General features: G+C 46.8%; 1 protein-coding gene across 1 annotated transcript; it reads right to left on the bottom strand.

Annotated features, from left to right (window-relative positions):
• Window positions 1-342: 342 nt before the first annotated feature.
• Window positions 343-11,499, bottom strand: LOC116949565 (uncharacterized). Its single transcript, XM_032966990.2, has 2 exons — window positions 10,541-11,499; window positions 343-8,345 (listed from the first exon to the last, which is right to left on the bottom strand). The coding sequence occupies exons 1-2, from the start codon at window positions 10,653-10,655 to the stop codon at window positions 7,690-7,692; spliced, it is 771 nt and encodes a 256-aa protein (XP_032822881.1). The 5' UTR covers window positions 10,656-11,499; the 3' UTR covers window positions 343-7,689.
• Between the last annotated feature and the right edge of the window lie 696 nt (window positions 11,500-12,195).

Genomic DNA, 12,195 nt, shown 5'->3' with positions numbered 1-12,195 from the left:
CCATTCATATATCAACTCTGTAAAAAAAAAGAGCTATTTTGAAATGGAAAGGTTGCTGCAACATATTGTTTCCTTTCCATTTCTTGACTAAAATTAGTTTATTTCCAAAGAACTGTACTACTATTTAGAGTCGCCAATGAGTCATCAATCAGGGCCGCCTCGGTCGTAAACATTACAGCGGTATTATTTACACGGCGGTTTAATGTTTTCGAAAACATTACAATTTTACGTTGTAGGTGTACAAATATGCCGGGCGGCTATTAATCGCTAATTGTTAGTAACCGTTTCTTAAAGAAACCACTGTTTCGTTAATAGCGCGAAAGCAGCTGCTTTTTAAAAAAAAAACAACACATACACGGGGACTTTTCTTTACATTTTTAAGATGTTTTTTCAGTGTAAACAGAGGATTGGGTGTCCACGCAATGGCCTCTCTCCTCTCGCCAGCGATGCAATTTACACCGGAGAAGAGTCGAAAGTTCATTTCCTGACAGCTGCCCTGAAAACTTGTGCAGGAAATGACCAGCGCGTCGTCTCGCGGTTGGCCACATACCTGACCTGGCAACAAGAGTTGGGCCGCTTGTGCCGCCTCGTTCTGCTACCTACGTGGACACCCGCCTGCCCTGTTGTCGGTTCCACTTGGCAGTCCACCGTGTAAGGCAGCGAGGGTGATTTCGACCATACTTCGCCGCTTTTGTCACTCAAGGCGTGCATCAGCACGGGACAACGATTGCATTTTTTTGATGCACTGCCCTCTGCTGCCCCACAACGCCGATTGCACCCTTGCTATTTGCATGGTGGTGATCGCCCTCCCTCCTCACCTGAGCAACTAATGCAGGCTCGAACCTGCTTAGCTGCTGTTATCTTGCCAAGATCGGGCCCATTTGCCGGTGATTTGGCCACGGGCCCTCTTGTTCCCCCTTGCCATATTGCACTTCTCAAAACATACGAAGGTGCTGCCCACACCCCCCGTACTTGATGTTGACGATTTTACATTTATCCCCCCGCCCCGTGGGATCTGGAGAGCCGAGTATAGTTTGGATGTGTTGATGTTTATCGTGACGGCACAGCACTTGCATGCTATAACAAATGCGCTGTGCTAAAAATGCATGGCTGTTCTAACCACAGTCCCAATGACAACTTTTTTTTTTAATTTTCTGAGCAAGCTCATGTGACATAGCTCTCGATGAGTTAAAATTTGTTGTTGTTTATAAATGGTAATACTTTGATTCGCATTCCTTTGTCAATCCACTGCTGGATGTTGGCCTCCAAATTTGCATGTGCTATGGAGGAGGCCCATTGCCTGAAACGTCGCCTATTACATCCCTTTTCCTTTTAAGGCCACGGCGTTATCGAAGAATGTGTCAAGATGTATACTTATCATTATTTGTGACTGTGCACCACTTCCATCACAGCAGCAGCGGCGGCGGCGGCGGCAGCATCATCATCACCTGAAGCAGGGGTGGGGAATGTCCGGCCCGCGGGCCGCAGAGGGCCCACGAAATAATTGGGTCTCTGGCCCTGCCAAGGCAACCGCAGGCGGGACTCGAAATTCAACAAATCTAGCAGCAAAACCTGGAAAAGCAGTTGCGAGTAGCAACATGGTCAATACCAGCAAACATCATCACACGCCTCGCCCAAAGAGAAGCGGTTCCAGCCATCACATTAATTAGGGGTGAGTTAATTAAATGTTTGACCAAACATAGCAGGCTTATTTTTAAGTTGATAATTTTGTATGGCCCGCGAATGATGTTATAAATATCCAAATGGCCCTTGGCAGAAAAATAAGGTTCCCCACCCCTGAGTCCTAAATCATCTGTACCGTTCACATGTCTCGTTTGCTTTCGTTGCATTGTATTGAGGTGGCTTCTTCCACCCGGGGCACGGGCTGAGTCCTTGAACTTCATACAGTGGGCAGTACAGTGGTGCAATGCTGCACGCTGTTGTTCCCTGCAGGATCGCCTGCATTCCACTGCGGTCCACTCCGCTGCTGCCTCTATATAAATACTGTACATATTTTTAACCCCGTTTCTCAGAGAGTCTCCAGAGAGAGAGGGAGAGAGACACGGGTGGGCGGGGAGTAGGAACTTTTCTTCTTTGGCGCCGAGATATATATACATATATTTTGGAGGGGGGGGGGGGTTGGAAAAGGCTTTTTCAACAAGGCGACAACGTGTTGATAGCCGCTCGCCAACTCTTTAACAGCTGCGCTTCCGAGCGATGCATTTTAAAATGACAAAACGCAGGCACATTCACGCGCGCTGCATGGCCGGCATGGTGAAGTATAGCCAAACGATGCCCGTGATTTGAAACGCCTAGGGAGAGAGCTTCATCTGGCAGTGGGGTCGACGAAGGGCTGAATTGTATTGGTTTATTAGGTTTAGTTTTTATTTTGGGGCAGCGCGATGGCGAGACAGTTAACTACCTCGGCCTGGTGTACAGGAGGTCGTGGGTTCAATCCTGACCCTGACGCTTGATCTACATTTGGAGTTTGTGTCTCTCTCATCACCATCACGGTGGTTAGGAGATGTTAGTTACCTCGCCTGGTATACAGGAGGTTGTGGGTTCGATCCCGACCCTGACGCCTTCTGTATATTTGGAGTTTGCGTGTTCCTGCCCGTCGTCGTGTGGATTTTTCTCCGGGTCCTCCGGCTTTTCCCTCCACATTTAGAAACATGCGTTTAAGAGTATTTGGGCTGCTGTACATTTCCACGTGATATGCCACTTAGTCGAGCTATTATTTGTGATAGCCAGATCGCTTCTGAAAAAAAGCTATACAGCTCAGTTGCTGGTAAGATAAAATAAATAGTAAAAAAAAAATCAGTTTGATTTTGGCACAGGTAAAACCCATTGGGCAATAAATGCTCATATCCGATGGGGATCTGGTTACACATTAGCAACTTGGTCACAGCAACAATAAAAATATGAACAAAACAATCCAAAAACAACCGTGTACAAAGTCACGTTCCGAATGGCAAGGTCGTGCATCAACACGGTATACCCCACAAAAAAATGCATGTCGATGACTTTAGCTTGCATTCGATCTACGATGTGAATGTTATCAGATTGTTAGATTCACTTCAATGTAAATACAATACACATGTAGGATGTATTGTATTAATTTTACAAATATGTTTCATATGTATTTTTCTTTAAAACAACTTTGTTGCATACAGTCGTCCCTTGGTTAGCGATATTAATTGGTTCCACGAAAACCATCGTTAATCGAATGTAAGGGATATATGTTAGAGGCTTTATTTGTTCCAATATGATCAGAAGTTGACCTTTATCACCCTAAAAACGTTGAAAAGCTACCAGCCAGCTGCTCTCAAAACGCTCAAAAAAGAGCGGGTCGCCGATTGGCTGAGGTCTGCCGAGTCCACTTAGGAGCGCTTCGATTGGCCGAAATTGGCGGCCCACGTGATATCGTAATACATCGTTAATCGAAAATGTATCACTAACAAAAACAATGGGGGCCCTATCGGAGGCAGATCGTTAATCAAAACGTCGTACATCGATGGTATCGTAAACCGAGGGACGCCTGAACAGCTAGAAATGTAAAAAAAAAAAGTGTGAATTTTCCTTGCAACATTTTTGGAAGCGAGTTGGCTTTCTATAAACGCATTACATTGTCATGTGAACTTCTGTGTACATTCCTGAAAGTTGTATAAATATACTACAGTGTTATTTTAAAGTTGTATATATATACTACAGTGTTATTTTAAAGATACCGATTTTCCACACGCGTTTAATTTTGACGAATGTAAGATACATTTTACTGTCTCGAAAAACACAGAACAGCCACGGAATTTGCTCAGACAAGCCTGGGGTGGTGCACATTCATAGGTGGCCCTGAATCAGTGGTGGCAATTCCACATTACTATGGTGGGGACCAGTCTATCCATAGGAGAAATACTGTTGACTTCCCACACCGCAGTATTATTTTTTTTACCCTCGCTGCATGATGGACTAAGGCATTACCCAATCAGGATTTGAACCCAAAGCGAACCACAATTCCAGCCTAAACCACTTAACGGTACATCAATACAAAATACGCAAATTCGCACCTCCGATTACCACGGTTGGCCACGTACGGTGTGAAAGAAGTTTGACATACATACATACATACGAGTTGTCACATTTTCGAGTTATTTCTATAATTCATTGCATTTAAGATTAACGCCTGACATTATTGAGGTGGACTGGCAAAGTCCAGACTTAAACATCACAAGTGTGAAACCTTGTGGTATTATTCTGAAGACACGCAGCAGAGGCAATGATGTATCTTGGGAAATAGGGAACATATCGCACTCTCAACTTTTGTATCCTGTCCTCGTGATAAAAAAGAAAGTTAGGTAATTGTTAATAACTGTTAAAAGTGCCAAAACAAACTAAACTAAAACTATTTGTTTTATTTTAAAAGGTAAGGCCCAATGACCTATATACTGTAGCTCTTTTTCAGAAGCGACCTGGCCATAAATGATAGCTCAACAAAGTTGCTTATCACGTGACATTTTTTTCGCAGTTAAAAACTCTAAACGCATGTTGATGATTGTGGAGAGAAAAAAAAGCATGAGGACCCGGAAAAAAAATCCACGCGACCACGGGGGGAGAACATGCAAACTCCAAATCACAGGCGTCAGGGCCAGGATCGAACCCACGACCTCCTGCATTCCAGACGAGGTAGTTAACATCTCGCCACCATGGCACCCCCAAACCACGTAACAAAACAATTTCTCACGTGACACTGGTTAAGTTCCCTTACAATAACAGTTGAAGTCGGGTGGAGTGGTGGCGCAGTGGTTAACGCACCTTGTTGCGACTCCAGAAACCTCAGTTTGATTCCCCGCTACAGCTGACATCAGTGGCGAGTGATGTTTTAAATGGTCCTGGAATCCTGGTCCTGGAATCACAGCAGCCCTCACTGACCAGCGTGGTGAAGTATGGTGTCAAACAACCCCCTTGACCAACACTGCATGGAGAGGCCTTCATCCAGTCGTGGATTGGCAAAGGGTTTTAAACTCCACTTCTCTCTGTGAGCCGTGTCCTTTGTCAAAGACGCCGGCGATCATGGCCTTTCAGCTCTGTCCATGATATTTACTCAAGAACTTGGCATTAGACGCTCCCAGTTGCATCCGATTGTTCAAATTGCTCATTAAACTTAATTGGCTGCCTTTCCTGGCGTCTTGTACAGTAACACCCCAATTTACACCTCACCACTGTACATACTCAACTTATTGACACCAAATCCTGTTGTACGTCCACCGTGCATCTTACCATAACGTACTCGAGATTTACGAACTTTACCATTAAGCCCCTCAATGTTTTTACGTTCCATGGCGAACATTCAGATGCCAGAAGTCTTGAGGCGCCCAAGTGTTAGAATCCCTGACTGGATATGATCTCTCACATGTTCACATTTGTGTTTCCCACACAAATAGAAACATTACTCTTTAATATTCTTGGTTCCTTCGGTAAAGTCACGAAGGGAAACAATAAAATAATGAAAATATAAAACAATACAATTCTCACGACGTTTCGAAAACCACAGCAAGAAAAACATTTCTTGTTGTGGTTTTCACACCTGATGATGATTGCTTGTGTTGGCAGTCGAAACGTCGTGAGAATTTTATTGTTTTATATTTTTATTATTTTATTGTTTCCCTTCTACGTGACTTTACCGAAAGAACCAAGAATATGAATCCCTGCAGTCACGAAAGCTTTAAATCAAAATTATTCCTTAAATCAAATGCTTTGATTTAAATGCTTTGATTTAAGTACTTTCGATGTACGTTCTGGTTTTTGGGAACACATCTTTGGCGTAAACGCATTTATATTCAATCTCTTGTTTTTTTAATTACATGTCCAAGAAATCTAACTGTGCCTTTCTCTAGTTATGCTTACTAAATGTATTTTTATAGCAGTTGCCAGTAATACATTTATCACTCTTATAATCTGTCCATGGGTCTGCACATAATTCTTCAGTATTGCTTAAGTCAAGAGACAACCGGTTACCAGTCCATTGCAGTGTTTTTGCATATTTGGTCTGTGCTAATTACATAACGCACATACTTATGCACCATCTAGGCCACTACTTAAGCAATATGTCCAATGTTACTCATGGGAGGCTCTTGCCCAGGATCACCTCAGATGGAGACAGAGTCTATTTCAAGGATCCAAACATTTTGAAACTCAACAGCAGAAACAGGAAGAGGAAAAGCGCGCACGGCGCAAACACCACACTGCAGCCCCCCACCCCCACTCTCATTGGACACACGTGCCCAAGCTGCGGCAGAATCAGTCGCTCCCAGATTGGTCTCTTCAGTCATCTTCAAACCCACAGATAATCCAACTTTGCTCTGGAAGACAATCATCCTCGATTGCGAGGAATAGCCGATGATAATGTTGTCCAATGTACATATCTTCGTAACAACATTAAACGTTTAGCATTGAAAGAATACTGAGCTGACAATACCATTGGTTCCAGTCTTAAGTTCTGAATCTATCTGCAAAGAAAATCAAGAATTGACTGTCAGGTTTCTCAATAAACATTCGACGATTTTCTTTATTTGACTGGCTTTGTGCTGCTTTTTTGCGCTGGCAGATATGAGAAGAAGCAGATTACGCAGTGCTAATTTGAACGACGAAACTATTCGCCCCTCTCGTGCGTGATTCGATGGATTGTCACAAATCTGGGGTCGTAATTCCAGGAACTGGTAACGATAGTTTGTTTGAAACCACTGTTATGATTGTAGCGGCCTCCAATTGACAGCAGGGGTTATATGAACCCATTACATCTAAAGAATATAAAGTGGGCACCACGGTGGCGAGTTGTTAACTCGCTCATCTGGTATACAGAGGGTCGTGGGTTTGATCATGACCCTGACGCTAGTATATTTGGAGTTTGCATGTTTTCCCCGTGGTCGTGTGGATTTTTCTCTGGGTCCTCCGGTTTTTCCTCTACATTTATAATCAACATGCGTTTAGAGTATTTGGCTGCTATACATGTCCACATGAGAAGCATCTTCGTTGAGCTATCATTCATGGCCAGGCCGCTTCTGAAAAAGAGCTATATAGCTCAGTAAGCCTTACTTGGTAAAACAAATTGTTTTAGTTTATTTACATCTTCAAATAACCGACTCCGACATGCACAATTCGATATGTTGACTTGCAAGCACGCATCGTGAGTGACCGTATCGATTTTCAATCGATGAACCGGTGCATCGGTGAACCTCCAGATGTAGTTCTGTGGGACACCATCTATGCATATGCTGTGTGATGGAAGTCCAGCCATAGTGCTGGTGGTTTGTGGCCAAAGAAAAGACCCCACGGTGGCCAAACCTTGAGACTAAGCTCCTGGTTACAACCCTTAGTGATATTTACATAAAAATTTCAATCGTCATTGTAATCCCTTGTAAACAAAACAAAAAAATCATAATTGAAACGCTGACGTTAAAGTATTGAGGTTTGTGTGTTATGTTTGGCGTTTCAAGAATCCATTTCACCGGCCTGGCAAAGTTTTTGCTCCGTGAAGGTCTTTGCAACTCCAATAAAATACAATCTCTTTTGGCCGTTCAGTTCATTCGTTCGAGTGGTCACCCTTCAGATGTGTGCCACTTGCAAGACTTCCATCCATGACGCCGGTGGCCTCCGGGTTACAACAAGCTCACTGCGCGCGGCCACACCTCGAGCCTAAGCCACGTGCGACGCCCGTGTCACCGTGGATCGACGACTCAGTTGAGTGCCGTGAGTGTCGAGGGAACGCTGCATGGGATAGGACGCCCGGCCTGGCCTGGAGCAAAACAGGATGGGGGTGCTGCTCACGTAGACGTTCACGGAGCCTCCTCTCCGCGCGACCTCCGAGGACGACGCAAAGCCGTCGTGCCCGGACCTCACGCTGCCGCGACTGGGGCACAGGATGGAAATGCTGTCGGTTCTGAACGTCGACACCGACTCCGAGTCCACGTCCGTGCGAGTCCGTTCGCCCGTGGGGCCGCGGCCGGCTCCGACTTTGGACGTGACGTCCTCGATCCCAGACCTCCACGGATCCCTCGCGGCGCGCCCAAGCGATTGTGAATTTTGCTCGGCGCACGCAGACGTGCGGTGCTGCTGCTGCTCCTTGCTTTGGTGCTGCGCTTTGCCCGGGCGGACGTGGCAGAGCCTGGGCTTGCCCTGCGACGAGAGCGCGTGCTGGCCCGGGGCGTCCCCCAATTTGCTGAGCCTTTGCCGATCCTCCTCGACGAAGCGACGGACGGCCGGGGAGACGTACGTCGGGTACGGGAGCCACCCGCACGACTTGGGGATGAAGCTCGCTGGCATGCCCACGTTCGCCGGGTGGGAGCGGGCCACTGAATCGGCGCAGTCAACAAAGGACTTTACGACAAAAAAACACGTAATTTCTCCGACGTGTTGTGATGCATTTGCGATGCGCCTGATGTTTTGCTCCACGCGCTGCAAGCCTCAGCAAATGAATGTGAAGCTCCCAGCATGTGGAGTGAAACGTCAGACATCGTTCCGATTAGCACGCGCTGCAACGTGACCCTATGTCCCGTGGAGTAGCGTGCTTGGCATGTGCCTTGGTGCAAGGTTATGAAGTAGAGACGCCCTGTCCAATTGTACCCCTCGCTTCACAGCCCTGGCACCTGAGCCTCGGTGCAGTTAGACTGCCTGCACCATCAATAGCTTGTACCACTGGAAACATCCCACGTGTGCTTATTGTGGAACCACGTATGTACGAGAGTCTTAATCACAGTCCGTTGTTATGACAAAACGTGCGTGTCTAACGGCCACCTTTGTGCGGCATATTACTCACCCCTCGTCATGCCGCGGCACCGTTGGGACTATTACTCACGGGGGGCGATGCATTGTTTGTCACGGAAACAGAACAATGTGTTCGAAGCGCAAATCTGCAGTAGAATTTATCGCAAGAGATGACGATTGGGTGGCCGTGCCCCCCGAAGGACTCCCCCCACCCAACCCACCCACTGCGTTGTGTGAAAGCAACGTCAGAAGCTTTGCGGGTCCACGCTATTCAAGGATGGCGGGAGAGATATCGCTGATATATAATCTTCGGTGTGACGGACCAAAGAAGGGCAGGCACAACAGCAGAAGGCGACCGATCAAACCGGAAGCGCTACAGCGGTGGGGTTTTCAAGTCGGCGTCGCAATAGACAAAGGGCTCACGTCGCCTCGGTCATAATCTGACGAGGTGATCATGCCGAAAGCAGTTTTGTTTGTTAAGTGTAATCTGTGACCACCATGTGAATTTTCACGTATACTTCGGAAACATCCCTCATACCGGTGAGGCAAGGCTGTAGCCATGGAGTCAACATTGGGGGGGGACCAAATCTTCCAGGGTGTCTGGGGGTCCCAACCCAGAAAAATATCTAAATTTCAAAACTCATTTCCTGCCTAAAATATTAAAAAAAATTCACGAACACATGGGATGGACTTTGTATTTATTTTTTACAATGTCTAATAGTTTTTGTATTACATTGCTCTGTTTTTACTTTATTTTTTACCATTTCTTGTTTCATTGTATGTTAATGGCAGAGATTAGGGATTAATAAAGTACAACCATAACCACAATCATATAAACATAAATCTATGCATTGATTTATGTGAAGACAAGTCTAGACAAGTCTAGATATTGTGGCCAAGGTTTTAGCAAATTGGTTTTATTTACATAGCATAGCAATTATTATTTTTATAGCAATATATTGGGGGGGGACATTTTGAGCATATTTGAATATGGGGGGGGGGGGTGTGTCCCCCATTTATATTATAATTACAGCCTTGCTGTGAGGCAAAGGTGCAGCCCTGCAATAGCTTTGCTCACTCACGGCACTGCTGGTGGAAGGGTCTCCACTATGAATGTACGTATATATGTTGAACTTCATTTGCACCGTACACAGCCAATCGTGAAAGTCAGAGGTGCCGGAGCTTAAGACAGCTCATTGTTGAACATTCATTCGTGAGGTAGAAGTAAAAAAAACAATTGTTTTCCCAACTCTATTGAGTGTGGGATCACACTCATGCCCTCATTACAGCTCTGAGCCAGTGGTTGAAATTCCACATTCATATGGCAGGGCCAGTCCCTCAAAATGACAACCACTTTTTATACTTCCCCCGCCAGGTGATACTGTACATATTTTGTTCAGGCCAGAGAGAGAGATGTGCCGAATCAAACCTCCCCGTCCAGGATTTGAACTTGTAACCTTCTGATCGCGAACCGCACACCCTGCCATTGGTTGCCGTGCCCGGCCAAGCCATGGTCCAACATGACGTGATGGGAAATTAAAATGAGAACGCGCGTGTACATTTTAATGTTGGCGCACTCGAAGGCCTGCCGCGCGAGATCATGAAAACTAATGAGAGCGGCCCGTTGCTGATCACAATTACCTTGGAAAGGAACACCTGGACGGCGAGAGAGTGACGCGTAATAGGGAGCTGATGAGCGTGCGAGTGGTTGAGTCTGCGAGCGGATGAGCCCGGAGCGTGCGAGCGGCGTTATATTGCAGAGGTGTGGGGGGGGGGACCTTACCTGGGATAACGCTGTGCGGCTGCTTGTCTTGGCGCCAGACTGTTGGCACGGCAGTGAGGCTTTCAAAGACATCCCCGTGCGTCGGATCCAGCAGGTCTCTAAGAAATGAGTTCATTTTCCTCGTGGACAAAAAAAAAACCCAAAGAAACAAACTGAAATTCAAAAAAATCTCCTTAAAAAAACAGTTAAGAAGAAACGTATCTCTCTCTCTGTCTCTTTCTCACCTCTATCTCTCTCTCCTCTTTCACAGCTCAACGAAGTCTGCCACATTAAAACCTCACGACGCCTCTGCATGAAGTGGGGATGGTGGGGTGGGGTGGGGGGCAGGCGAACTACTCCCACACGCGGAACAACGAGCCCGTGTGGGGGGGGGGGGGGGGAAGGCTTTTGTCAATCTCTAAAACGTTGCACGCGACTTGTTGTTCAAACATCGGGCTTCGTAACCATGAGCTCGGCGCGTCGCGTGGCTCTGCTTCCAGATTGATGAAGCGACCTTTGATTGCGAGACCCCGCAGACCCGGCCGGCACTCAAGGAGCCGAACGCGAAGGATTTTCGAAACGTCGTGGGGGCTTTTTGCTTTTATTATTTTCAATTTTTTTATTTTTTTTGTTAGTTTTATTTTATTTTCTATCTACGTGATTTTACCGAAAGAACCAAGAATAAGTATTTTCGTGTCAATCATCGCCAATTAAGGGGTGGGGGGGGGGGGGCACACAAAGACAAAGATCCCCCGCATAGGCTGAACAGACTGATGGGGCAAGTGCTGTTCTCGTGTTGCGCGCCTATGAAGGCCAACACCACTCCCGACCGCCTTTGTCTCCCCCAGTGGCGATGTTTACTACACACCGCACCGGGTACTCATTTGACGCCGAGTCGACCTAGCGGGGAGTCCCATGACCGGTTCGGATAATCGCCACCGGCGTTGAGCGTGAGCAGCGCGCTAACCACTACGCCACCGCTCCCCCCACCCACCCACAGACACGCACGCGGCCCCGCTTTGAAATCAACTCTTGATTGTTCGAACGCGCACAACAACAACAACACACCGTTGCAGTTGTTACGGAGATATCACCGAAGCAATTCCGTGGGGTGCATGGATGGTTGCCAACTTTATCGGCCTCGTAATTTAATGACCACGCGGTGCACAGCGGTGAGCGCAGTGCGCTCGGCTAACCGGCGATCTATAAAGTAGGCTTCGAACCGAGTTCGATTTCTGTGCCGCTGCCAACGTCCGATCCGCACTGCGTACACAGGCACCTTTCTTCTTCATCATCTCGTTTTCGAATCGATTAACGAAGCTCTTAGCTCGCCCGCTGGTGTCACGAACTTGCAGAATTGATACGGGGTGGCCCAGATGTCTTTGTGACCCGCAATTAATTGGGCGTCACGGTGGTGAGACGTTAGGTACCACCCCACGCTCCGCCCGATATAGAGAGGAAGGTCGTGGATTCTATCCCGACACGTGACGCCTGTATATTTGGAGTTTGCATGTCTCATTGATGCCCCCAGGGTGTGGAATGCTATCGCCATTAAACTGCAGCTTGGATCACTACTTTTGAGATCTTCACTCAAAACTGCTCTCGAGGAGTTGTACACCCCTAGCTGCCGCTGCTATTCAGTGGTCTGAAATAAAATGTTTTGCTCCGGATGACCG

This window comes from Petromyzon marinus, chromosome 37, assembly GCF_048934315.1.
Source record: "Petromyzon marinus isolate PM22_M1 ecotype Great Lakes invasive population chromosome 37, UKy_Petmar_22M1.pri1.0, whole genome shotgun sequence".
NCBI lineage: Eukaryota > Metazoa > Chordata > Hyperoartia > Petromyzontiformes > Petromyzontidae > Petromyzon > Petromyzon marinus.
Note: the sequence above shows the minus strand (reverse complement) of the source record. Positions and strands in the feature narration are given on the sequence as shown.